The sequence below is a fragment of the Amblyomma maculatum genome, chromosome 5 (genome assembly GCF_055883805.1).
Source record: "Amblyomma maculatum isolate TAMU_Amacu chromosome 5, ASM5588380v1, whole genome shotgun sequence".
NCBI classification, from domain to species: Eukaryota; Metazoa; Arthropoda; class Arachnida; order Ixodida; family Ixodidae; genus Amblyomma; species Amblyomma maculatum.
In genome coordinates this window covers 33,274,145-33,302,130 of record NC_139348.1, presented here as the reverse complement: position 1 = coordinate 33,302,130, position 27,986 = coordinate 33,274,145, and the positions used below count along the sequence as shown (strand labels likewise).

Sequence of the window (27,986 nt, the reverse complement as noted above, 5' to 3'; positions counted from 1 at the left end):
AAAGCTGCTAAGAACGGAAAATCAATTTTTGCTGATGCTAAGTATTAATGTATAAAGAGGAATAAAAACAAAACAGAAATAAAAAGCAGAAAATATAAATATAACACAAAATAAAAAATGAAAGCAAGAAATATCCGTGTGTGTGAAACGCTATCGAGTCCTAGCCGTAGCGGCGGAGCTGAAGTGATCCCTTAATTTTTTTTCTGTTATCTTTGAGCCATGTATGAATAGTTTGAGGGAGAACGATTGTTTGGAAGTTTTGTTTTAGCACACGCGTGCTTTGCGATGCGTGTTACGTTATTTTAGCTTAGTGACGAACGCCATAGGGATGCAGTGGAGGTTAGCGACAGTTTTGAATTGTAGCGCCAGTCCTTCGTGTTTAATCGTCATCTGAATTTTGCAGAAAGCCGATATTTGCTAAAAGACCTTTGCAACAGTGATATCTACTGACGTCTAGTGGATTAGGGTCTTTGTGTCCGCGCGAAAACGGTGAGATTTCAGAGATATCGCTGACACAGTGGAATTGTGAAAGTTTACCAGAGTTTTGGCCAGAGTGACCTGGGCAAGTAGTTGCAAGTGTCCCGTGTAGCACGTTACGTCAATAAAAAAATAATGCCTTGACGTACCATCATGATAATAAAGGTAATTAATCAATCAATTGCACACTCCAAATTTTTTAATTAGCGTCATCAAGCATTGGCTTTCTATTCCGAGCACTTTTACACCTACCAAGCCCTTTTTCGTATTTAGCATTAATTTATTTCAATTGACTATTGATGAATTGCATTTTCTAAACATTTTAGATAGTATCAGCAAGCATTGGTTTCTCATTCTGAATATTTTGACATCTTTGAACTCCCTTTTTTAAATTTTTTTCCATCTCCAATTCACCAAATATTCAATTATAAATTACAATGATTTTATTAATTTGTCATCGCCAATCACACACCAATATGAGATCAATCACTACAACCAAAAATCAGCATTATAAAATGTTTTCCCGCAGCCCCCGAATATTTTCGACACGCGTTGTAGAGCACTACTACTATTACGACGATGACAGCGCCGACGGCTTTTCGACCGAACGAGCTGAACAAGCTACACCTAAAAGCGGAGTTCGTTTCCCTTGCGCTATTGTTCTCGCATCCAGGAACATAACAGGTGAATTTTCCCAACGCACTCGGGCATACACAGGAGCTAAAAATTGTTCGGAAACGCGGCACGCAGGCACTCCAGGTGGGCGGAGCGGCCGAGTGACTACATCTACCAGCATGCACCGCGGCAGCAGCGGCGTCGTGAAACTGGCCGGTGGGATCGGTCTATTGGTCAGTACCCGGCTGCAATGGGGGTTTATGCTGCATCACTGGTCACAAATAAAAGAAGCAATTTCATGTTACCATTACAATAACTGTGCATTACAAAGTGTGCAGACAGGCCTTCAGGGACAATTTTTCTGTCATTAGGTCCTTTTTAGGGCAGGCCTCGATAGCAATATGCAACAAAAGCACCCACAAGTTGCACGCTTTTTACATTGTGCTATGACAGTTTAGAATTTCTTTTTTTGTTGCTATTTGCAGTGGTGAAACTGGCAACTGGCTTCTTGTAGCAGCTCTTGTAGCAGAAGAAATCGCAGTTTGTAGCAAGAAAAATGGCATCTTGTAGCAAATATTTGAGCATTTGTAGCAAAAAAAAAAAAGTTTTGTAGCAAAATTTCAAAGCTCTACACACATAAATAAAAAAGGCTTGTTTTATTTCTGGAACCCAATTACTCAGATGTTGATAACGACCATAGCCATACAAAAAGTTTCAAACTCAAATGCTGTTCTTTTCTTAAAGGGACAGAACACTGGCCGAAATATGGCATAGAATTATGGTGGAGATGAAAAGACCTTGCCTCATATAGTAGAGATCGAGCACTAAAATATATAAAAAAAGAGGCTTTACAATTTTAATTTGCCATTGAAAATCGCATAAAAACAACCAAGGCGCAATCTAGCGGAGAAACCCTATTACTTTCAGTGTAGTACCCCACGTGACTACATATCGGCAAAATATCGCTGATTTTCGCAAGTGCACATTGTTCTTGTTACTTCTAGGAGTGCTTGTCATAATTTATTATATTTTGCGATCTTTGCACTGCGCCCTTAAATAAGACACCCCTCATTTCGCACCGCTAGAGGCACGGTTTCAGGTTTTGCCACTAAATGGCGCCAGTGTTTCGAATTACACGAATGAAGTGATGATACTACCCACTAAAACTTTCGTCAACCAGGCTTACGTTATTGTGCCGCAACAGCTCGAGCGTGAAACTGAAAGGAACGTTACTCAAAGCAAAAAATGTCTAATTACTGTCTGGCAGGTGAAATTTATATTTGTTTTCAGTAAGTCGTTTTTGTCAACCACTAGACGTCATCGCGGTAGCTGTTCATGGTTTCCAGCATCGGACTACATAAAAACGGTCGCATGCACTGATCGAAAAATTCTCACAAAAAATTTCTACACCATTTCTACCAAAACCGCTAAAGAATCTAACATTTTAGACATCAATCTTTTCATTGCAGCAAAAAAAATTTCAGACCTAAATTTCAGTGTTCTGTCCCTTTAAAAAGCCCCAAATTAAGCAAACGGGAGGGTTACCTAAAAACAAACCCGTTTTTATTCAGAGGGAAGGCATAACGAGATATGCAACTACATTATAAACTCCGTAGCCTTGGAAAAAGGTAGCTAGCTGTCTTTATAAAAACTCTGTAGAAATTCAGAACTGCCGCTTCTTAAAACTGCAACTTTAGGACACCATTTCTTCTCTTGCCTTGATGACTACAGCTTGGACAGTGCTGCTGCAAGCCTTTCCTGTCCATTCTTCAGAAGGGCTTGTCCACTCTCAACGTCTGCAAAATTTTTAGATTTGACGCCTTTTGAGAAAAGCAGCTCAGCATTGGTGCTCATATTCCTGGCCAGCCTGATCTCTTCCTGTACCGTTTCCTTATTCTGACCTCTTTCTGGGTGTCCTTATCATGTACAGGGTCGTCCACTTCTAGCTAGAACACGGTCACTGCTTTTAAAGCAACATTGTATCTGACGCAGGCAGATATCGATGCAAAGCGATGCAAGCACACAGAGACACGGATGTGCTGCTTCACATGGCCAGCCACTTTAGATTACTGCGTGGCCGGGTCGGATGCAATGACACCTTGAAAGCAGTGACCGTGTTATAGCTAGAAGTGGACGAGGCTGTACATAAGGGGAACGTCGAGGCGCCTTTTTCCTTCAAGACCCGTGCTGATTGGAGGAGAAGGGGGAAGAATATTTTTGCAGGTCCTAGGTGGACATTTTTTTTTCCCCCCGAGAAAGGCGCGCAGCTGGCGCCGCTCAGTCAAAAGGCGCGATGCGCAGGGATGTAGAGTGAGTGCAGGTTTCGTTCGTTCGTAATCTTTACTTTCGTTTTTTCTTCCGATCGTTGTTGTTGCAACTGAAGGAAAGAAAAAAAAAAATGCACGGGTCTGCTACTGGCTCTGTAGCCGAGCCACCTCCGTTGCCTCTTGCTTACAAAAGAGAAAATAGAGAAGAAAGAAAAAGAAGAGGGAGAGAAAGACGCGCGTCGCAACAGCCATCGTCTACCACCGAAATGGTAGCGGGTGCAATGACGTTCTACAGCAGATAAAAATATGGTGGCAGGCTAGCCTCCGCCGCAAGCGGCAGTGACCAACCAGTCCTGACCCTGCGAGGCCAGAAGCAGCCACCCCCACTCCCGGTGGTTTGGCAGGTGGCTGGTTAATCAAAGCGACGCAGGGACTCAGAGTCGTGAGTCTGCTTCTTCGCAGCGCACTTCAGGGATTGTGCGTTGCTTTCCACATTGTAATGAAAACGTCTAAGGGTACTTACTGACCGTATGCGGGGCTGCAAATATATTGAGTACCTGTGCATGAGTTAAGCTGTGAAATTATACATCTGTCAAATCCTTAGCGCTCCCTCCGCTGCTAGTCAGGCCATCGCAGCCCATACTTCACTGGTACGAAAGAAAAAAAAAAGGAAGCAAGCATGCATACTGCTCTAACTGTGCTTTGCTGGGGGCAGTTCCAAATCGTCACTTGTTTGAAACCGCGCCGTCTGCATTCTTTTTTTTTTTTTTCCTTTTTCTTTTTGAAATAAAGTTTTCTCTCTCTCTCTCTGTGTGTTGGCCAGCCTGCTCGCGCATCCTTTGCACACACACACACGTGCAAGCATGCACGCACACAAATTAAGCGTGCACCCAGAGCAGCTCGAAGCCATCACACATTTCAACGTGCTTCGAACCTTCGACGGCCAGCCTGCCAGCCTCTTCTTCCACCCTTCCTGCGCATTGGACTTGAGAGATATCTTGCAGCCCCCTCTCACTCACTCCCAGTAGATAAAAAAAAAACACCGGCAGGAGATGCAGAAGTGACGTAGACAAACGTCAATTTTGTGTCACGTGATTGTCCACCCAGGACCTGCAAAAATGTTCTTCCGCCTTGCACACTGTTGCCAGTAGACGTCAGTTTTGGTTTCAAGACAGTTCAGTTTCGCTGTCGGCAGAGTTATTCAGCGACTTTTGGCAAGGGCGTGGCGCAGAAGTAGGCAAAAAATCGATTTTGTAGCAGCATCTAGCAGGATTTCTGATTTGGCGCAGTTTGGCACAATTGACGCAGCAGTTCCACCACTGTATTTGAGAAAAGTGGCAAAAGGTGTGCATTGTTTGCCTTGCTGAACCGGTATTTGTTGCTCGTTGTGCCATCACTGCACCCCTGGCACGCCATCGATTATCTAGGTCGGTGACAGAGCAACGGCAAACCACCACAGAGAGAGTGCCCATTTACAGCAGATGCAATTACTCGCCTCGTGCTTACAACACCAGGAGTGGGGTCACGGTTACACATTGATTAACAACAACTTTAATAATCTCCAGCTGAAGCTACGTGCAGAGACTGCAGCATCCTTGACAAGGTAGGCGGTAACATCTGAAGGGGCGTCTTTTCTTCCTGCACAGGAAAGGCAAGTGAGAAATTAAACTTGGAGGATGCTTAAAGGTATATGTGAGAGCACTGCTGTATGCATAGCTGCTATATATTAATGATGATAATTCACTGCTAATAGGTAACCCTCATCAACAGTACCAATTCAAGAGTCCTAAGTAGCAACACTAACCAGTAGGATGATGGGTTAGAAATGCTATTCGCAGTGGCCTTAATTTTAACGAAATTTTGCTGTAATGTAACGTGTGGAGCCGCTCCATCAGCACCACCATGGCTGAGATTCAATCCCACATCCTCGGCTACAGCAGACGAGCGCCCTAACTGCTGCACGATCGCAGCGTGGCCACCTAAAATTTTACTAGAAAAACACCTGCACACATGTTGAGTGACTGGAGTAGTAACTGAAAATGATAGGCCCTTTCCTAAAATGGCCGAGATGGGCTAATATAGACCATGTTACGACCCTTGGAGAAACCGGTTTGACTGGGCTGTTAAGGGAGGAAGTCGTCAACACTTTCCCGTGCTACGATAGCAGCCCAGCTCCCCAATATGGCAGCATCCTTCACCTTCTTGTAAAATCGTGTATACTGTATTTACTCGCATAATGCTTGCACTTGCATAATGCTCGCACCCCCCATACTGGCTGTAAAAAATTGGAATTTCTTTTTTCCTCGCATAATCATCACACCACTAAAATTACCACCGCGAGGGTCATCTGTATATTGTCTGCTAGTAGTAGCAAGCTCCATCTTTGGAGCGCTACTGAAACTAGCTGGCCTAGTTGTGTGTGTGCGCTATCAAGCGATGATAGCGTGCTGGAGTATATTATTATCATCATAGGTTATGCTAGCTGCTAGATGGAAGAAGGAAAGAACATGGGAAAGGCCCTGACGTCATTTTTTTGAAGCCGGCGCGGCCGCGCCATGACCAGACGCTGCAACATCTCTCCTCCTCCTTTACCCTCCACATTTTCTTTCTCCGCAACGCTCACATACCTCACGTACCCTTAGCAACTTGTTGCTAGTGGCCCGAGTTTTCATAGCAACAGCGTCGCCGTTGCTAATGGCCCGACTTGGCTAACCCTAAATTATGACGTCACTTACGCCACACTTTCTCTAATGCATTGGGAATGGCAAGGACCTCTCCTAAGTTGTTTCCTTCCTCTATGAGCCATTGCTTCTGCCATTTTGAGAGGTGTCTCGTCATTGTTCCCTCATTCTGTCTGCGTCGCTTGTTTTGTTCCAACGTCTACCAAGTTCTTGGTGCTGCATTGCGATGGGGTAGTATGCAGTCTATACAGCTATTTTTAAGCTGAAACTTATCGAGTGCGCACTAGAGCATGTCAACCGCGCTGCAGGCAAGCACTTCGGGGTCCAGTTCTGCGTGGTACGTTACTGGAGACAGCAATTGCAGTGTTCACACGGACGCGGATCAAGGCTCTGATAAGAGTACAACTGTATGGTCTGCTTTGAACATTATATCCTGAAACGCGGGGTGTGATAATGACCTATGTGCGGCAAATAAAGTGCTTTAGTAATTCATACTTCTGGCAACCCTATATGTTTATAACAAAGGTAAGTTCTGCTTGAAATTATTATTTTGGTTATACAGTCGAACCCGGGTATATCGAACTCGAAGGGGATCGCGAAATAGTTCGATATATCGATAATTCGATATACAGAAATCGGCTTGTGACGGCACTTACGAAGCGAAAAAACGATGCCGTATTTGTCGCGTAATCAACCCACTAGCATAATGAACCCACCCTCCACTTTTGCACCGAGAATTAAAAAAAGAAAAAATGCGTTAAGGCCAGCTCGCTCACATACAAGCGATTGAGCGTTCTCAGCGACAGAGCGAAAAAATTTCAAACTTGTTGGAACTGCGTCCCTCTCGCTGCTCGAGCCACCGCGGCAGCTCAAAACAAGGTTTCGGTGCGGCAGAAATTGCGAGCGTGTTCGATTGCATGTCGATAGCACGCGTCACTCCGTTTCGGTCTCTCATCTACAGCTCATTTCTTGGCAGCGTGCCAAGATGCTGCGCAGCGATAACGTCGGGGCGCGTTTATCTTTTGATGGCTCCTGCGGTGGCGTGGAGCAAACTTGGCAGAGCGCCCGTGATGGCTTGATTGCACAAGCCTGATTTGACTTATCACGCCGCGCGTGGGGCGGGCGTCATGATCGCAGCAGCTGACCGCGTGCTTTCGTTGATTCATGCATGCAAGGATAAACGACTCCCGCAAAAAAAAAAACTTGCTTCTTAACGTCTGAACAGCACAACGATAAGAAAGGACGACTCGCAAGAAAACACACACACACAAAAGAGAGCTGCCGCTTTTTAACGTCCGCAGGCACCATAGCCACATCAGCCGCCGCGCGCAGAGGGTTCACAACACACGCTGGAGAAAGCGTCCGATGCCTGTCTGAAAATGGGCTGAGCTGGCTTGGCGCATGCGTAGCGCGTGCTGAAGGAGAGAGATAGCTTGGCAAAAGGATGGGCACACCCACGCACATGGCTTGCAAACGTCATGTGTTGGCGCGCCGGAAACGATAACTGCAGATGTGCGCGCCTTTGGGGGATGGGCGCGGCGCTGCCTAGACCAGCCGTCGCCTACTGCCCCCTCTCATTCTTTCCGCGTATGGCTTGAAAACGTCACGCGGCAAACGGCCAAGGGTCATGCGATCGTCTTTGGGGAAGGCACACTTTCCAGTGTGTGGTGCGGAGTTCGATATATCGAACGACCAATGAAATTAGGTTCGATATATGACGCGGTGTCGCGACGCCGGACGCACAAGAACCGTGGAGACGTGGAGCTTTCATTAGAGCTGAGTACAAGTAGTTTATTTACATGTGTACACTTTGAAGATTTCAGAAGGAAGCCCTCTCCAGATGTCGGACACCAGATTTTCTTCTCTTGGGTCTCCCTAGATCCCTAGGCAGGGAATTAGTTCATCTTTGGCACGGGCCAATCGCAAAGCGCGAGGTGACAGTTTGCGCACTGCATCACTGAGCCCCGCCCCGCACATTCTTGCACGTGTGCCACTACACTTTAACAAACACATCGCCAGTTCACAAGCGACCCCCCATCGTTCCATCCTCACAGCTTGCCTCTGTTTTTGTCCGTTCGGTCTGGCGCCTTGTGGGTCTCCCCCTCAGCGGCAAACACTTCAGCCAGCAGGCCAGAGCTCGCGCGAAGCCGACGATGGCTTCTCCCTCCGCTTTTGTCCAATGTCGAGCACTGTAACCCGACACCGCGCGGTTCCGACGACGGTCGCTTGCTCCGCCGCCGCCCCTCTGTAGGTCATTAACAGGCCAGGCTCTTCTTGGGAAGTCAGGCCGTTTCTACACAAAGCGACCAAATCGGTGCTTCGAAATGGCCATGGGTGAGGACAACGGCTGTTGAGGCGTGCGTGCAGACCAGGTGAACATATGCAGACGAAGCTTGCTGAGATGCCCGTGGAGCAAACGCAGACACGCCGACGCCTTCTGAGCAATAAATTAGCTCGGACACAGCAACGGCTTTCCTATACTTTTACATGGGATTTTCAAGGGGATATTCCGTGAGTTCGATATAACCAAAATTCGATATATCCGGGTTCGATATAACCGGGTTCGACTGTACAGTAAAACCTCGTTACAAGAGACACTCAAGGGACCCGAAAAAATTGTCTCTTGTAAGTAAGGTCTCTTGTAACTAAAAATTCTAAAAGCACTGTATTGATCAGTTTACTGCACATCAGCTTATAAATACATTCACATGCATTAACAGGAAATTGTTCAGGTAAGCTTAAAGAAGTTATTCATACTACAGTGGAACCCGGATATATCGAACTCGAAGGGGATCGCGAAATAATTCGATATATCGATAATTCGATATACAGAAATCGGCTTGGGACAGCACTTACGATGCGAGAAAACGATACCGCATTTGTCGAGTAATCAACTCACCCGCATAATGAACCCACCCTTCACTTTTGCACTCGAGAATTTGGAAAAAAAAAAAAAAAAAAGCGTTAAGGCCAGCTCGCTCACATGCAAGCGATTAAGCGATCTTAGCGACGAGCCGCAGCGACAGAGCAAAAAATTTCCAACTTGTTGGAACTGCGTCCCTCTGCCGTTCCAGCCATCGCGGCAGCTCGAAACAAGGTTTCTGTGTCGCCGCTGCAGAAATCGCCAGCGTTATCGCTTGCATGACCCACTCCGTTTCGGTTGTCTCATCCACAGCTCATTTCTTGGCAGCGTGCCAAGATGCTGCGCAGCGATAACGTCCCAGCGTGTTTATCTTTTTATAGCTCCTGCAGCGGCGGGGAGTGAACTTGGCAGACTGCCCGTGATGGCTTGATTGCACAAGCCTGGTTCGATTTATCACGCCGGCCGCGCTTGGGGCGGGCGTAGTCCACCGCCACAAAATATTGGAAAGCGTGATACAGTAGCTGCAAATGCTGTTTGAAGCGAAAAATGCTAAAAGCCGGTGTCTGCTTTCGTTAATTCATACATGCAAGAATAAACGACTCCCGAAAAAAAAAGAAAGAAAGAAAAAAAAAGCCGCTTCGTAACACCATATCTTACGCTACGCCGCGCGTACAGCACTACGATAAAGATAGACAACTCTCGAAAAAAAAAGAGATTTGCCGCTTGTTAACTTCCGCAGGCGCCATAGCCACGTCAGCCGCTGCACGCAGAGGGTTCGCAACACACGCTGGGGAAAGCGTCCAACGCTCTGTCTGAAAACGGGCTGAGCTGGCTTGGCGCATGCGTAGCGCGTGCTACTGCGAACGAAGGCCGGGAAAGAGAGAGGAGAGAGATAGCTCGGCAAAAGAATGGGTACACCCTCGCGCTTCGCTCTGTCGCGTCTTTCCCCACTCGTTCCAACCGGTTCTCTCTGGTTCATTCACGCACATGGCTTGCAAACGTCACGTGCTGGCGCGCGGGAAACGATAACCGCAAATGCGCGCGCGCCTTTAGGGAATGGGCGCGGCGCTGCCCGCTGCCCTAGCCGAACTGTCCCCTCTCATTACTTCCGTGCGCGGCTTGAAAATGTCACTCGGCAAACGGCCGAGGGTGATGCGATCGTCTTTGAGAAAGGCACACTTTCTAGTGCGTGGTGCGGAGCTCGATATATCGAACGACCGGTGAAATTGAGTTCGATATATGACACGGCTTTCCTATACTTTTACATGAAATTTTCAAGGGGATATTCCGTGAGTTCGATATAACCAAATTTCGATATACGGGTTCGACTGTAGTAAGTATTTCTGTCAGTGCAGAGTGTATTCCTTCCCAAATTCGGGAGGTAAAGCACTTCACTTTGCAAGCCTTCCTGTTGCTGTAATACCTTTGAGGCACTCTTATATGCTTGTCACCCTCAGATGCTAACACTTTCCCTCTGAAATGTCCTCGTAATCATGCTCTATGGCACATGTGCCATTTACTTGCGCGAGAATTGCACACTATGTAAGCCCTTTGGGAGCACACAAGATCCACATCTGCAGATACGAGTTCCTCAAAGGGTTCTGATACCTCAGCAGTCTCTTGGATGCACGCCCAAGCTTTATCTTCAAGGAAGCTTTCCACAGTATCTATATATAAGCCCTCTTACACCATGTCACTACATTTAGTTTGTCTGAAACAGTTTTTCACAGCTTCACTTCTCAGGCCATTCCAGACGCCTTGAAATCACCTGAACAGCAAACTTCGCATCAATTACTATTGTAGTCTTGCCGCCTGTCGAGCAACAAGCATTCTACCAACTTTGTTTTGTACAGCAACTGGACAGAGTGCATAATGTATTTGCCTATTGGTTGAAGGTAGGGTGTGGAGTTTGGAGCAAAAAAATAACATTGGTGACTTTGAGCACGAGAACTTTAGTGCTGCAAGAAGCATTGTCCACAAAGAGAAAGACATCAGGATTCTGAGCTTTCATCTTGTGATCAAATTTTAACATTGAGGAGTTAAAATGCTGGATGTCATTCATGCATTTTGATTTGCTTCGTAGGTGGCAGTAATGCAATGCCAGTGGCTGAAGAAGAAATGCACATTACAGTATGAATGCTGCTTTGTCCTGCAGCATTATTCGTCCAGCCGTGTGTGTTTCTTTTTTTCCTCATTTTTTTGGCACTCAGAAAGGTTAGCGCTGGGGGTGTGTAGCTGGGCAGTGAGAGGGAAGCAGGGGCAGGGGGCTAAATGCATTATTGTGTAGAGACTGCAACAGGGTCGTTTTGACTTTCCGATCATGGGGAAGCGCTCTTTTTCAGTTTCTGAGATATTGCAGAAAAAAAGATGCTGATATGGAACAGAATTTAGCTAAAGGAATCTGAAGTGCATCATGTATGAGTTGATACACTTCAGCTGCATTGCATGAGCACGCCTGGGTTGTGTCTCTTCTAAATAGTGAATTTACTTTAGGAACCTGAAAAAGTTGTCCTTAGTAACAGAGTGCCTCTTGTAACCATGTCTCTTATATGCAATGTTGTTAACATGGCAGACATAGGAAAACCAACCAAACCATTTTCAAATGTCTCTTATAACCGAGTGTCTCTTGTAACGAGATTTACAATAGCTGGCCTAAGAATCCCGAGTCACACCTATTTAAATTTGCTTTTAGCACTCCAAAACATTTGCTCGAAATTTTTCCTCGCATACGCATTTCCAACCTCACATCAATTCTCCGCAAAAGAATGTGCAAGCATTATTGCGAGTAAATACGGTGAGCCTCAAAACTTTTTTTAGTGAAGCAGGGAACAATGACATAAAAAATAAAATGGTGTCCATATAAGCGACCTTTACTGAAATGCTGCTTGGCTTCCAAATTTGATGTAACTAATTAAGAACAAAATAAAATCTGGCAATTTAGGTTCATTAGAATACAGCAACCTCAAACCGGCTCGTACGTGCCTTCTAACAATTGGGAACATGCAGCCGGCATGAGAAAGACGCACATTAGTTGGCAAAACTTTGCATGCAAGCTAAGCAAACTGCAGGAAAAAAAAAAGTTGGGATTTCTGACCTTGTTCATGATGTCGGTTCTGCACCCAGCATGAACCAGCATTTTGGCAGCGTCCATCATCTCCTCCTCACATGCCAAGTGCCTGAAACGGTGGCAGACAGTGTGAGCAAGTACAGCGCGTCGCACAGTTTACATGCACATAGTAGATTGCTTCTCCAAGCTGAATCCTTGAACCTCAGATTCCGCACAGAAATGGCATTTGGTCGGAAGCAATTTTCAGCACCAAATTTGTTTGGGGTACTTGCCCGACTCGATCAAAAGACGTCTGATGTTCCTATCGCATGTGGCAGTGGCGAAGCAAGACAAGCCGGCCACTGCCCCAGTGATGCGACATCTTGGATACAAAAGTGGAAAGAGGAGCCGCAGTGGGACCATCTGGGTATCTTTAATGCTCACCGACATCACACAGCACATGGATGTGAGCGCTGCTTTCTTGATTCTTTTTTAGCATAAACCAACCAGCCCTACTCAGCCCTCTTGTTCTATAGTCATACTAGAAGTAACAAAATTTATGAGCATGAAAAAGAGAGCAGAATAGTGCAGGTTTATCGCTCAAACCCTGACAAGGGATAGTGTTATAACCTTTTCTAGCTTGTTTTTTGTGCAAAAGAAATTCCTATCATTGGATCGTGCTTACTCATTCATTAGAAATGTTACTGATTTGCTGCCCCGATTCCACACCTGCCTTTCAAATGACAGACAGCTAACTTTTCCTCGTCTCTTGTTTATTATACCCTCGAGAAGAAAAAAAAAATCACTGGAAACATGGCACCGCCATCGTGTACAAACAAGTGTCAGCTTATTGTGAAATTTAGAACACGTGCAACTGCCCATAGGCTGACAGTGCGAGTATGTCCTCCGCAACGCTGCCACGGATCAAATGAGGCACACCCTTTAGCCCAAAAACATGTCAACAGAAATGAGAAAGGCAGTATATTTTGAGACTTTCTAGAAGAAAGACATAATGTTGCAACTAAACCCCTCTTTCAGCAAAGCACTGCAGCCAAGCTATAATGCAAACCATGCAGTTGATAGTATTCCTACACCAACACACAGTGGATGAACAAGGACTGTGGCAACCATTCTCCCTCTTAGCTTTAAAGAACTCTAGGCTGCAGGCAAGTCAACTCACAGGGGCGTGTTGCCGGCTCGGTCGACGCAGTTGATGTCGAGCTTGTTCCGGTAGCCGTCGAGAAAGAGCTGCAGAATGGGGTACCTCCCCAGAGAAGCGGCCCGATGCAAAGGGGTACTTCCATACGAGTCATGAGCATTTATGTCAGCATGGTGTTCCAGAAGCAGCCGAGCAACCTGCGCAGCAACATGATCATAAATGTACGTTGTACATGACGCAATAAAAGAACCACAGCTGAGTCTTGCAATACTTTCCGCCCTATGAAGTTCGAACGTTTGGTTCCACGTGCTGCCGTTTCAAAAACATTGGTTCACCTGCTATACATACAGTGCATGCGAGAAAGGCCCAGACAATTCGTTCAGCTTGGGTGAAGTAACGGAGATATGTGTGCCCTGTAATTCCAAACTTGTCTATACAAGAGAACACAGCAAGAGACACAATGCTGTTTCAGCCACACACAGCTGGGGATAGCTCCTTGCATCAAACGAAGTCAAAGCATGACTTCAGGTCATCAATTCCAAAAGCAAAAACTTGCCTCCAGGTGTCCTTTGGACGCTGCATAATGCAGAGCAGTCTGGCCCGTCTGGTTGGCGACATCCACCTTTGCTCCTCTGTTCAGGAGAGCAGACACTATCTCAACGTGACCGACGGACGATGCAATCATGAGTGGTGTCCAATTGGCCTGCAATAATGCATGTGCATGCTTATTTTCTTAAAAAGCCCATGCATAGCAGTAACAAAGCATTAACAGTCGCTCATAACAGTTGTGTGCTCTGAAAAACCTATGACTGTGTACAGCTTTTTATTTAGTGCAACAAGAATGAGAGAAGTCTCTCCATCTTCCTGAAACTACTTTGCAAATTCTTAGCAACATCTGCAAGAACTACTAATTCAAACTGATGTACTGCCTTTATTACTGCAACTTACGCTACATCACCCACTGCAGCCATATCAATATACAGCGGTTGGCCATACAAAAACACTAAATAGCAATTTCCAAATGAAAAATGTCTAAAAATAAAAGTAACCAGCTATGTGAGTGTTTCCACAACAAAACTAATAAAATGAGAAGTAACGGCATTATGCATCAATAATGAATAAAACAGAGAACTACACAGAGCAGATGAAGTGAACACATCGTAAAGAGAAAAATAAGACATGGTATAAGGGTTTAACCTTCTGTTGAGACAACCAAACCGGAAAAAAGGGGCCAGGCGAAATTAGTGCCGAAACGATTAAAGTGAAGGTAAGTAGTACGGCATGCGGCATGGGCTATGAAGGACGCCATGCAAAGAGCTCCGGTAATTTTTATCACTTGGCTTTCTTTAAGATGCGATTTAATGCGGACGCTTCACCTCTATCAAAACACAGCCAGGCCCACTGCTCAGCAGCCAAGTAACGTAACTATAGAGCCATCACAGTGAGGCAAAAGTAAAAAAAAACAACAACAACAACAAAAAAACGCTCTGTGTTGTCGTCTGTTCTTCCATGTCCCGTCTGTCGCACTGTTGTTATGAATCACATCTACAAGCACAGTAGCGTGCCTTTCATGCCAACAAAGTCTTCTTAAGCAGGCGCTGTGAAAAGGGAAGGAAATTATCAGTTACGATTTGAAAATGTGCAACTATGGCACCTACACGAGAGTGTCTGTGTGTAAACATTCCAACAGGCTGCCAACAAACGGTTCAAGCGTGCGCATCCCAAAGAACCTATAAAAATGTACAGATATCGTTTCGCACTAACAAATTCTGACGTGAAATGGAAATGTGTAGCATTTCGCTGGGTTGCTTAAGGTCACGTGCCACAAAACGCAAGCTGCATACTGGAAATTTGTTTCAGCAGGAATTACCTCGTCAACAGAGTCAACTGGGGAGCCTTGCTGCAACAGAAAGTTGACGACATCGTTGCGCTTTCCCGAGATCGCCCAGTGAAGGGGAATGCGTCCTGCCTGTGAGACAAGAAATGGATAGTTTGGTGCCAAAACGCTCAAAACGTGACTCAAATCAACGCTGCCTTGGATATGTAAACAAGGCAGAAAGCTAGGCTAGTTGGTGTGTCATCATTAATTAGAAATACTAGCGCATGTAACTAGGACACAGACATAGAAGACGAGAGGATGAGCGCTCGTCATGTCTTCTTCTATGTCTCTGTCCTAGTTACATGCGCTACACTTTTTAATTAAGGATATGTAAAGCTCTACGTAATTGTCAAACACAAAGAACAGTTGGTCCAAGAAACTATCGAGGCTGAGCGACAGGTGTATCAGCACGCTGTCTGTTGCATTAACAAACAAGGAATTGAACATGTTAAGAATGTGATTCGCCTTTTTGATTACAAGTCTTTGCCTGTCGTTTGAGATTGCCTCGATGACATGGTTGTTACGCTGTTACACATGTGATTTGAGGTGTGGTGCAGGTGTCACAAGAATTCGTGTTAAATTTCTTCGAAATAAAATCTGAGTTGTAAGCCACCGCTTGTGTCTTGTCCCGTAGTTCCGCGCTGTTTTCCCACAAACTTGGATATGTGCTCCGTCATCCATTGAAACGATGGCATCTTGCGACTTCCGATCGCTCTGTCGTTTCAACGACATCACATGCACATGCGTGAAATACTACGAGCATGCGCTTACGTGGTCTTTTTTGGTGAGTAGCGTCGCATCTGAACATAGCTGCTGCTTGAGCGCTTCAAATTTCCCCTCGTACGCCAAGTTACAGATCCAGCTATCAGACATGTTTAAATATCCGGACAAAGCACAACGCGATGTGACCACAACGAAATAAAAAAGACGCTAAAGTAAAACAAATAACGCTATCAAAACACGCTTACTTTAGCCTATTTAAAAAAATAGCATTAAAAATTTAAATAATTATTTACATTTGAAGCAATAGTGTAAGATAAATTGTTTTTTCTTCATCAGGTTTTCACGGCCAGCATTCACAGCGGTCAGCGCTCCTAATCGAACGTCTTCGGTGAGTAGTCAAGAGTCTCTATTTCTCAGTGTTCTGAGCCGTAGCGCATGATTCATGCACGTAGCTGGAACTTTCAAATGTTATAAGCTGCATTAAATGCGTTTACCAAATTGTCTGAGCTATAGTTATTGCCGTTGAGCAGGGTGATACCGGCGTGACTTGCCTAAAACATAACCCTGACTGGACGTGTATTCGGAGCGCTAGAACCCGCGGTGTCCGCGGCCTTGCCTCGGTTCCCGATTTTATTGTGAACTTCGACGCGCGATACCCTGCGCCGTCTTGCAAGATCACCGCCACACGGTTGTCGCCGTCGGGTTTAAATGAATGGCTCCAAATGGTCTGAGCGGCGCTTGCTCCCCGTTTAGAAGGCGCGTTTAAAAGGACGTAAATCGATTGTTGAGAATCGAGCGTTCCAGTGACACGCAGTTCGGTCCTCTGGGTTTTGTTTGCGGCTTGTTGATGGGTCACTGACCTATTTCATTTTTGTCATGCTGCTCGAATGGTGTGCGCCTGGGTCTTGCCGCAATGCACCGTCACGGCCGCTCGTTGCATTGTCACGCTTGTTTTCGTGCCCACTTCTGTGCTGTCTTTCGTCGCTAGCTCATGTGGCTGTTTCTGGTGTCTCAATGTTACGTCAAATAATTAAGTGATCCCCAGTAGGTGTCCGGGAGACTGTGATCTCGAGTATACTTGCATTGCGTGGGATCCGTTCTTGAAAAAGGCCATATACAAACTTGAAATAGTCTAGAGAAAAGCCGTCCGCTTCATCTTTAACGCATATCGAAGTTCCATATCACCTTCCTTTCTGATGACTAGCAACAACATGCCAACTTTAGTCAACTGAAGAGCACTAGTTTTTTTTTTTTTTATTTTTTTTTTTTTAGTTTTTTTATAGAGCATTTGTTTTTATTCACTGTATTCCAGACAACTCAGCATGATTCCTGCACCATATCTAAGGTCCCAGTCCATACGACAGACTCGTTATACTCGCAGGCATAGCCTTTGCCCATAGTTTGCCTGTACCAGTATGTTCGAACACTCATTCTTTCTACACACTAGCGCAGCATGGAATACATTGTCTGCATGTGCCTTTGCGTTTCGTGACAGCACTGCTTTTGAAGAACGTGTTTTGTCACATGTATCGAATGCGGTTCGCCTTCATTTTTTCCGTTTTCTTTGATTGATTGTTGCCCTGGAATGATGGGTTTGCTAAGCTGATGTTTATATCATTTTTTTTATGTATGCTCCCACCTGCTTGGTCTCCTTGACAGCAGTATTTGTAAATAAATAAAGAAATCTATGGTGCTGAAATTTGAAAAGTCTGTAGTCATGTGATATTGGTGTGTGAGCATGAAAAACGTGTTGAAGGGAGCACGTAACTTTGCGAGTTTCCCACTTAAGTGCCGGATACATTTGCTTTCGAATCTACTTCAGACGGTGTTCAGATGCAAATACTGCAGAGTATTGTGAATTGAAAATTTTACATTATTCAGTTTGACATTTTTATGAGTTGATTCCATTGTTCTTGAGAAGCGGTCATTGACTGCCTATTAATATAGACATATATTTGCACTTGCTTGCCTTCACACCTCATAAATTTTTATTGTGACTGTTCCTTAGATTTTAAGATAGTTTCATGAAACTGCAGCGTGGGTATGACTTCAACTTTTGTTTTCATTTCCCACTGAAATGTAAGGGCACAGCATTGTGTTTAATACACTCTGACACATTTGTTCTTGTTCCATCTTTCCAGGAAATCAGCAGAGATGTCGACAGACACATTTACAGATGGTGGCAGGCTGGTCAAGATGGAGGTGGACTACAGCAAAACCTGCGACGAAAAAATTCCTCAGTGTGAAGACCTTGTCAAAGTATGTCCACGTTGTTTGCCTGTGTCATGTTTCTGTTGTCATTCTTACCTCCAGGTGTCAGTTGATCATGCTCTTCGGATAACTTTTTCAGAAAGGGGACCTCAAGGGTGCACTCGACCAGCTGCTGTCGCTGGAAAAGCAAACTAGAACAGTAAGTATTGCTTTTTAATCACTGGTTTACCAGACGTAACGGCTTATTTCTGGCTACCTGAAGTGTGCATATATTACAGAAACCACAACTTGAATTCAAACCAGCTTTGAGAATTTTGAAACTTAATTTATTGCTTATGCAGTGCCCTTCTAAAGGGTCCCACAGAATTCCAAACTCTGACGGTTGATATGGAGAAACTATTGTTCTGCTCCGTCGGATGGTCATTTGTCCGGCTTGTTGTAGTGGCTGGACGGCCGTGATGAAGGGAGCCACTACTCAATTTGACGTGGTCATGACCAGATTCGTACTGACTTTTATTCAATAAGCAGAGGCATTTATAGATTTGGGACACATGGCACAGATTGCCAACAAACAAGTATATCCAATTCATGAAAACGAAATAGAAACCAAAACTCTATATAACACTGCTCACTTGGTTTGAGATTACTGGTGGATTTTTAGGCAGGGAGCGTGCGATTTCCCCACCGAGATGTCATATTGTGCTGAATAATAAAGGTGAAAATGCATTCTCTTCCGTGGAACAAAAATACAAAGACCTTCCGTCTTTAGTATAGGTGAATCTAGCTTGGGTCACCACTTGGGCTTGGGTCCAGCTTGTTTCAAGAGATAGAATGATCGCAAATGACGTATCACCGGTTGTATAAGTTTTTGGGGCCTCACATGAACTGAACGGTTCTGGTTCATCATGCCTGATGTTTGATTGAATGAAATTGAAACAGCATCTAGAAGAAATTCAGTTACATATTGTTTAATAGTTGCAGGCAAATATCACAGTCATACATGGATTATAAAGCTTAATTGGTCATTTTAAAGAATAGAACAGGTGCCTGAAACAGCTTTCTATGGTCTCGTAATTAAAACGCTGTGGCAGATTCTGCTGCTCTGGTGTAATTGGCTGATAATGCCATTGGTGACCATTGTAAATGGAAGCCATGAAAACCTTAGCATATACTGCCTTTGTTGCTTGGCACTAACGCCTGTGTTCATTTAAATTGTATCTCCACATTTAGCTGGTGTGTTATTAACTTATGATCCAACAAGTGCCTTTATAAATGTCTGAGAGACCCAATTGATGGACTTCACTCAGTTAAACCGTGCAGCTGCCAGGATGTTTTTTACCTCAGCTTTGATGATTTCAAATGCAATGCAGTGATTACGTCACGTGGCTAATCTTTAGCTTACTATTGCATTGGAAGCTCCCTGAAGTCCCTCACTGGTTGAATTACATAGTTATCTAATGTTCGCAGACCGATCCGTTATACCCACCCCTGTTGATGAATAGTTCTGCTAGTCCGGGATGACCTGTAGGAGCAGGGCTAATGGACTTGTTCCTGACTGGTTTTCGAGATTATTACGTAATGCGGCCCCAGGACTCCCATTCGGTGTTGCGGTTTCGCCCTGCTACCTGCTAGCCGACCAGGTCAAGTGTTGATACTAGCACCAGACAGGTAGTGGTCTCTGGTTCAGCGCTGAGACCAGGATGAATTTTTTTCGTCTATAAAGTTCCTATGGAGGCTCTGTTGCTTTCCACAGCCATTGTGTGTGGTGGATTTGCTCAGCTGGAGGCTAATGGGCGATGACGTTCTTATCTCTGGCCATGCTTTCTGAAAATGTGTTTGAGGAACAAGGTTTCTAGAAAACAGTTCAGTACCACACCAAGTTCGCTCTCTGTTGTACAGTTGTGACCAGCTCCTCTATTGTGCGTTCTGCTTGCCTTCCAGCTTTCCTATTTTTCTTTACATTTGTCATTGATAAGCTTTCCTTCCCCCTTGATGCCAGGGGGGAGACACGCACTCGACTTCGCGTGTCCTGGTGGCCATCGTGCGCCTCTGCTTTGAGGCCAAGGACTGGACTGGCCTGTCAGAGCAGGTGCTGGCACTGTCCAAGCGGCGCAGCCAGATGAAGCAGGCCGTGGCCAAGATGGTGCAGGAGTGCCTTACCTACATCGACAAGATGCCCGGCAAGGAGGTGCAGCTGGCCTTCATCGACACTCTGCGAACCGTCACCGCCGGAAAGGTGCAAAGCGCTTGGCCTTGGCTTTTTCTGACGCAGTTTTCAATGGTGACTATGATGGCCACAGGCCTGGTTAGATACACTGCTGGATAGTGGCCTTTCCAAATGATCCTCCACTCTGTCCCACACCAGGCATGGATAGCCCAGCTCGAGTGTAATACAGAGAGAAGCAGGGTTGGGGAGGAAATAATGCATTGTGTACTCACAATGTTGTAGCGCCACAAAAATAGACACACAGAAGTAGAAACGGAAGGTACAATGTGCATTGCCATTGCGCATATTTTGCTTTTGATTCTTGGTAATGAAAATGGTCAGGGTTGACGTAGATATGGGGGACAGAAGGGCCTACGAGCAGGTGAAGGTTGACTTATCTTTAGAGCCAATCGCATTTGAGTTTGTAGGTCAGCTCTCCAATTGTTGTGGTTGTGGGTTGTGTCGACTGTTCAGGCTGAGGGGAGTGGCACGGGCAGAGGCACATTATTTTTTATTATTTTTGGGTAGCCTCACCATACTGTATGTGTTGTATCTGCTCCGATGCTTCAGCAGCCATCGTGTGGAGGGCAGTTGAACAACAGTCAGGCCAATCACCGGTGCTCAAGATTAGGCATTGTGATGAACAGGACTTAGAGAAGAGGGGCATAAAAGTAAAAAAATTAAAATAAAAACAAGAAATACATCAGGACATAAGGTAGGTGTTGCATGTGGTAAGGTTCTTTAATATATTGGACAGTTCATGTGCCAGGATTTGTTCTCTCTGCAGTTTCCGTCTGTGTTTGTCCGTTCTTTTTTTTTGCTGGTGACAGCAAGATCGTGTCAAAGACTTCTTATATTTATTTCTTGAAAACATAGCGCAAATATAGACAAGGATGGCACAGATGTAGACAGGACAGGTGCTACCAACTAGCCCAACCAACTAGCTCAAACCAAGCATCTGTTGCGTTATATTTATTTATTTATTTACTTACAAATGCTGCTACCCCATGACGCTCGGGACATTGCAGGAGTGGATACAGAAAATTTTCTCATAAAACAGAGCAATAGCAAAAGTGCATAATTGCAACCGAGGGTACAAGAATTCCCTAGTAAAATACAAGATAACATTAGAAAATCAAGTGATTTGGCGGTTCTTGCCCAAACTGATCCTCGGGTAATTGACGTAACGCACAATTTGAATTATCCCACAGTTTGACTGTAAAAGGAAAAACAGAACTTAAAGCAATTCAAAAATGGCATAAACGGCAAGATGTTAAAAGGGTTTATTAAGAGATGTTAAGAGGGTTGGCTGCAATATGGGTGGATGAAAGTGAACCTTATTTTTCAACACTCGCTGCTTGATACAGAAAACTACTTGGATGCACGCCCAGCCTGAGAACATCAGAAGAAGTAATGTCCTTAGTTAGTGGGTATACTCGATGGAACATCTCTTTTTTGGCACTGCGAAACTCCTTGTGCATTCTTGTTACTGCCTGACTGCACACTTTTTTGGATCTGACTTATCCATCCAGCCTTTGGCAGCCACCTTTGAAGGCAAAACACAAAAATGCTCCTCTGCAGCGCTTGCCAAAGAACCTGAAGTGTTCAGAAGAATGGACTGTTGGGCTAGTTGGTACATGACTAGTAGATACAAGGTGCAAGAATGGATTGGATGAACAAAGAAGTCCCATGTCTGTGCCCATCTACTAGAGCCTCAAGTGGTTTAAATTAATTTCCAGCAGCACGCTGCTACAATGTCTTTCTCAGGACATTTTGTGGGGCTCTGTGTGCCATGCTTCAGCAGTGGTTCCCGTGTGCAGATCTACGTGGAGGTAGAGCGTGCCCGGCTGACCCACAAGCTGGCCCAGATGAAGGAGGCGGACGGGGACGTGGCGGAGGCGGCCTCACTTATGCAGGAGCTGCAGGTGGAGACCTTTGGCTCCATGGAGAAGCGGGAGAAGGTGGAGCTCATTCTGGAGCAGATGCGGCTGTGCCTCCTGCGCCAGGACTACATCCGCACCCAGATCATCAGCAAGAAGATCGCCCCCAAGTTCTTTGACGACCCCGCACAGCAGGTACCCTTGCATTCCTTCAACTGGGGATGCCGAGGGAGGGCGTCTGCTCTTGGGACAGATCTTGCTTTATGCACACTTAGGGGAAAGGTCTATTGCGTGTGGTTCTATCTTTGGATGACATTTATTTATTTATTACAAATACCTACAGCACCCATTGGGCATTATCGTAGGGTGTTTAGTTGCAAACATAAAGAAAAAAACAGAAAAACCGGAAGCGAAGGCATACAATCAGTTAAAAAAAAAAAACAAAAAATCAAACTGGCGTTTTAACAAAAAGAATGGAAGCACATTCAGGGGCAAGTGTAAAAGACACACCCAACAAAAATTTGTGACTCTGTTCCACAATAGAGTACACTGCCTGAAATGTAAAACAGATTCATATAATGTTCTCGACGGCAAGTGAAAAATTGGCCGCAGATACGATCTCATCCGGGAGTAAATTCCAATCTGAAATTGAGCTCAGAAGGAATGAAAACCTAAACGCATTTATGCGACTTTGATATGGTCTTTTTTTTTCTTTTTCTTTCTTCTTTTTTTTTTTTTTTTTTATTGTCTCGTGGGCTTTTAAAAGAACACTCAGGATGAGCGTCTGCTATGTTGTCTGGTCTCGTCTACAGGCTTCGTGCCGTTTGTATCCTTTGACAGTTCCTCTTTTGTAGGTTGTGTAATGTATTTGAAGCAATATTTATGGACCACAATGTCCCCGTTATTCAGTGAGTCTCGGTGGTTAATTTTGCCAGGCCTTAAGCCATAACTTGTACTACTTGCAGCCCACCAGTCTATTTGAATGTGTGCTTTGCTAAATTGACATTCATACTGTCATTTTAACAATGCAGTTAGTTTGATTCAAGCTATTTAATCTATCAAAGCTTATTGTAAATGTTGTGTCATGTGTTATTGTAAATTTAAGAGTACGTACCCATAGTAACCAGATTCATTTTAACAAGGTTATACTGTATAAGCCTTGTAGCACAGTGCATGTATGGGCAAGGCATGTCTTGGCGTGAACAGTGTACAACATTAGTCCGGAAGTATGCTGGCCACTGCATGTTATTACAGCATCTTGGTACTCTGCAATGCACTTTGAACTGCGGTCACGTGACGGTGGTGCGAAACAGAGAAACACACTAGACACACTAGTAGAGACATTCTCAGTGGCATAACTGAGGAATGGGTTCTTTTGCGAGCAGATTTGGTATTCCATTTTGACGGGAGTGTCTACTATATGCCCGTGATTCCACACCAGGGGACTAACCGCGATGTCATAGGAACTGATCACTGCCCTTGACTGGAGGGCCGAAGTCCTTTGCGGGGCCCTCTTGAGCTGTTCCCGATTATAATAAAACATCTCTTACTGTTAGTGAACAGACCAGCAGTGAGAAATGGCTGGGAATGTTTTTTCTTCTGATAGCACTGGCCTCTGATAAATAGAGTGCACATGGGACATAATGTATGGCTTTCTGAAACTCCATAAAACTTGGTGACATCTATTCAGGATTGGTGTAAGATTTCTTGCACCCTTTGCTCTTCGAGAGCAGTGAGGAGCAACTAAAATGTGGATAAATTTGTGCAGCACACTGCAATGCATGGACTGAAACTAAATAATTGGACTCTCTGGTGGAGGTGCTTGAAAAGCGACTGCAAAATATCGCTCCTTCCCCTGGGATGAGTGGATCAGTGCACTTTTTTGTCAGTGGCATAGTTCTGCACGAAGGTGTATGTGCTCTGAGGCAATGGACGAGCCATTTGTGCATGCACCACAGTGTTTTGAACTGCTCAGTGCATTTCTGTAGCTTTTGCAGTTCATTGACGGCAATACACTGTTCCTCCTATGCAAAAACTGCCACGTGGAGCGAGGTAGCAATCAGCCACTACCAGTTGCTCTTCCAGCTCTCGACACCTGGTGGGGTGTGTAATGTTGCTTAGGTTTACAACAATGACTTGAAATATGCGTGCACCACAGAAGCATGCGTGCATCAGAAAGTGCTGGAGTCAGCGACTGACTATAGTAGTGGTTATTTGTGTTCAGTGTCAGTTAATAATGACTGGTTGTGCTGCGGAATAGTCTGCTGTCATCTATTGCAGTCTAACTAATCTCATAGCACAAATGGTTTGGCACAGAAGTGAGGTATGCGTGGCTCTAAATGCTAGAAGGACCCAAACAACTCTTTGAAGAACTGAAAGGATACCATATTTACACGATTGTAAGTCGACCACTTTTTTAAAATTCGAAAATCCGAAGTGTGGGATTAGACTTACAATCGAAACCAAATCATGGCACTGTTAATAAGAGCAAGATAAAAACCATATCAGATATGCTATGGCAAATTTGTTTTCTCTACGGCTCTAAGTCCAACATTCAGTTGCTGTGCGTGCTTCTCTGGAAGAATTTTTCTTTAACCTGTGGGAGTGTCGATAGTGTTCGGAAGAGCCGCTATTCGAATCTCGGCGACGCTCGCTTTTTGCACGTCAGTCGCGTTGGGTCACGTGACACGGCGGCACTTCCAGGGAGTGTCGATGGTTGATGGAAGAGCCGACACTGATCATTCGTTGTGTTCGCACTTTTGATTTTACGACCGGCCACATGCTTCCCCATGAGCTCTCCAGTCCAAAAAGCATTCGGCGCTTGTTCCACACAGCGTTCAAGGACGCGGCTATCATTTATGCCGAAGAAACAACTGCACTGTGGGCCGCAAGTCCGAAACTTCTAAACGGGTTATGCCGGAGTGGCAGTAGCAGCGAAACAAAATTTTCAACTGTGATGCCAAGCGAAGAGGTTTTCAAGGGATACAGTTGGTATGCTATCCAGAGCTAGAGGCCAATCTTCAATTCAATTCAGTTTATTTCCAGTTTTGTAGGAAGGTTTCCTGGATAGCAGCTTGACTAAGTCCAGGAAACCGTTGCAAGGCATGGCGTACACAGCAAGTGTGACAACAAAATGCTATTATGAATACAGTCGAACCCGGATACGTCGAACTCGAAGGGGATCGCGAAATAGTTTGATATACAGTCGAACCTCGATGTAACGAAATTCGCGATGTAACATATTTTTTTCATTTCCCAATCACTTCCCCATTGAAAATCGTATTTTTTTTTCGCGATTTATTGAAGTAATTTTGTACCGCACTTTCGATGTAACGAAGTCCTTGCGCATCGCATGCATGCGCCAGGAGAGACTTTCATAATCGAATGAGAGATAAAAGTTTAGCAGAGACAGAACGCATTTTGTATTTGCCCTTTTACGTGACAATTTTGCCGGCAGTCTAGGAATCTGCGAGAACGTACAGCCGTGCCATCTGTCGTACGCATACGAAACCCGCGGCACAGAAGTTTCAAGACGCGTCCCGCCATGATGCCACTGGCCTGTCGGAGACTTGGAACGTGAAAGCGCAAACCGGAAATACGCGTACGTGAGGCCTGAGGAGGCTGACAAAGAGCGTCGCTATTGAGCTCGACTGAGGCCTACGAACAGCAGCAGCGTTTTTTCGACTTTGCTCCGTTCATCGTGCAGGGGAGCAAGAGAAAAGTTTTGTCTATGGACATGAAAGCCAAGATCATCACTGAAGTAATGAACGGCGAAAAGAAGAAGAAGACTGTTGCCGAAAGGTATGGACTTTCGCAAAGTTCACTGTCTACTATTCTTAAATTGGAAGACAGCATTATGACTGCCGTTAGTGCGGGTGGCTCGGGCCTGCAGCGGAAAAGATTAAAGGAGGAAAGCTACGTCGACGTAGAAAAGGCCCTTTTCACGTGGTTCTTGGATATGCGTGCCAAAAACATGCCGTTGAGCGGGGCCATTCTACAACAGAAGGCCCTGAACTTCGTTTGCATCCTTGGGTGCGACGACTTCAAAACCAGCAGCGGGTGGCTCCAACGATTTAAGGAGAGGCACAACATTGTTGGAAAGGTGGCCAGCGGCGAGTCTGCTGAGGCGAACGAGATTGGAGCATCTGAATGGCTGCGTGATAGTGTCCCGGGCATTTTGGCACGTTTCGACGTTCTATCGGCTGTTGCCAAAGAAAACATTGGCGCTGCGAAATGAAAAATGCCATGGTGACAAGCACAGTAAGCAGCGTTTAACTGTTCTTTTCTGTGCCAACATGAATGGCAGCGGTAAACGCGTGCCATTCGTAATTGGAACAAGTGAGAAGCCGCGCTGCTTTAGCGGCAAGAAAACGATGCCGGTGAAATACACGTCAAACACGAAGGCATGGATGACGCAGGATTTGTTCAGAAAATGGCTGCAGGACTTGGATGCTGAAATGCGCAAGCAGGGAAGAAGCATCTGCCTACTTGTGGACAACTTCTCCGCGCATCATGTTAAGACTGTGCGCTCACCAACGTCGAGCTCGAATATTTTCCTGCAAATTGCACCTCCCTGATACAACCACTGGACCAGGGTATTATTAACAGTGTGAAGTGTTTGTACCGCAAGCGGGTGATTGAAAGGCTGCTGCTGAACATTGAGCTCAAAAGAGAGACCAAAATAGACGTATTCATGGTCTTGGAGATGCTATCGCAGTCATGGGAGTCGACCAGCAGCGAGATTATAGCGAACTGCTTCAAAAAGGCGGGCTTCAAGGATAGCATGCACTCAAACCAAGAACTGGGTTACGAAGCTAATGACGACGACCACGAAAGCATGCCATCCACATCCAGCACAGAAGTCGGTGGATCGTGGCAGCTGCTCTGCGATCAGGGTGGTGCTCCCAGCGACGTGACGCTTGAAGACTTTGTTTTCAGCGACGCTTGTGCTCTTACAACCGGAGAGCTGGATGATGCCACTGTAATTCGGAGTGTCACCAACACGGGAATGGAGGATGACGACTCTGACCAAGACGCCCACAGTGGCGAGCAGCGCGCCTTCACCGACGCAAGTCATGGATGCGCTGGATGTTCTGCGTGCGCACGCGGGCGCGCATTCACTTGAGCAGGCCTTGGTAGCCCTGTCTACATACGAGCACCTTATAATGCCGACGCCTATTAAAAAGTGTCAGTTGAAGTTGACGGAGTTCTTTGCTGCCACATGAACTGGATCGACTGCACGTACTCCACAAAGTTCGAATAAACATTTTTCGCATTCATGAAACAGTCTCGTAATTCCACGAATAACACGACCATTGAGTTAGTAGACCGAATTTTCTTGCAGCATCCTTTTTTTTTGTGTGTGTGTGCAATGTCCTCATACGAAAAAAAAAAAAGAGAAAAAGCCCAGTGTTGACAAACTGATAGTGCTAGTGTGATCGTACCGTTAAAACGGGCGAGCGGCGAAAGAAAAATAAAATAAAAATGTGCCCTGGTCGCATACAGCGAATAAAATAAAGTGCAGAGCAAGAAAACCGACATAATTAAGCACTGATAGAAACCGTTCACTTAACCGTCACATAAGCGTTCGCCAAGCGCTTCGTCGCGAGCACAATCCCATCGTCAGCAAGAACGAGCCACGCCCAAGGTAGCCGCGCCCAACGTTACTAGTCTAGTAATGTTGGCCGCGCCGGCGCGAGCGATCAAACATATTTTTCTTTATTTTTTCCCCATTGATGCGTCCCCGCCTGCAAATGTTTAATGATGATGATACCAGTGGCGACATCTTGTGGCGGCTTTGAGTACTAGGCGCTGCGCTCTTTCTTTGCTATGCACACACGGAGAAAAATGATGCCATCGCGGTGTTTGCTATCACTCATTATGCTCCTGATATAGAAAAAAACATCCGGTGCCCTTGTTAGCGCTACTATTACTAGATTTTCTTGCGTATTTCCTCAATAAGTGTTTTACAAGTTCTCA

The 27,986-nt window shown here is 45.3% G+C and overlaps 2 protein-coding genes across 3 annotated transcripts in view; one reads left to right on the top strand and one right to left on the bottom strand.

Moving 5' to 3' along the window:
- Positions 1–4,887: 4,887 nt before the first annotated feature.
- On the bottom strand, positions 4,888–15,896 carry LOC146187985 (uncharacterized). The gene is made up of 6 exons (XM_084603579.1): positions 15,759–15,896; positions 14,979–15,077; positions 13,665–13,811; positions 13,130–13,305; positions 11,998–12,079; positions 4,888–4,997 (listed from the first exon to the last, which is right to left on the bottom strand). Exons 1-6 carry the CDS (start codon positions 15,858–15,860, stop codon positions 4,911–4,913), a joined length of 693 nt encoding a protein of 230 aa, XP_084459705.1. The 5' UTR covers positions 15,861–15,896; the 3' UTR covers positions 4,888–4,910.
- A 102-nt stretch (positions 15,897–15,998) lies between these two features.
- Rpn5 (regulatory particle non-ATPase 5) overlaps positions 15,999–27,986 on the top strand; it is a 63,768-nt gene continuing 51,780 nt past the window's right edge. For both annotated transcript variants that reach the window (XR_014707457.1, XM_084603577.1), the window contains exons 1-5: positions 15,999–16,098; positions 17,852–17,969; positions 18,061–18,120; positions 19,921–20,157; positions 21,948–22,202. Coding sequence is in view for 1 of the 2 variants with exons in the window: in XM_084603577.1 (XP_084459703.1) it covers positions 17,865–17,969; positions 18,061–18,120; positions 19,921–20,157; positions 21,948–22,202 (657 nt within the window). In the remaining variant the exon portion in view is untranslated. The remainder of the gene's footprint in view (positions 16,099–17,851; positions 17,970–18,060; positions 18,121–19,920; positions 20,158–21,947; positions 22,203–27,986) is intronic.

Excerpts from the sequence above, each read along its gene's own strand:
- LOC146187985 (XM_084603579.1), bottom strand. The coding sequence starts at position 15,860 with ATGTCTGATAGCTGGATCTGTAACTTGGCGTACGAGGGGAAATTTGAA. Across the intron at positions 15,078-15,758 it reads TACTCACCAAAAAAGACCAC|GCAGGACGCATTCCCCTTCA; the intron begins GTAAGCGCATGC and ends CTTGTCTCACAG. Across the intron at positions 13,812-14,978 it reads CAGTTGACTCTGTTGACGAG|GCCAATTGGACACCACTCAT; the intron begins GTAATTCCTGCT and ends GCATTATTGCAG.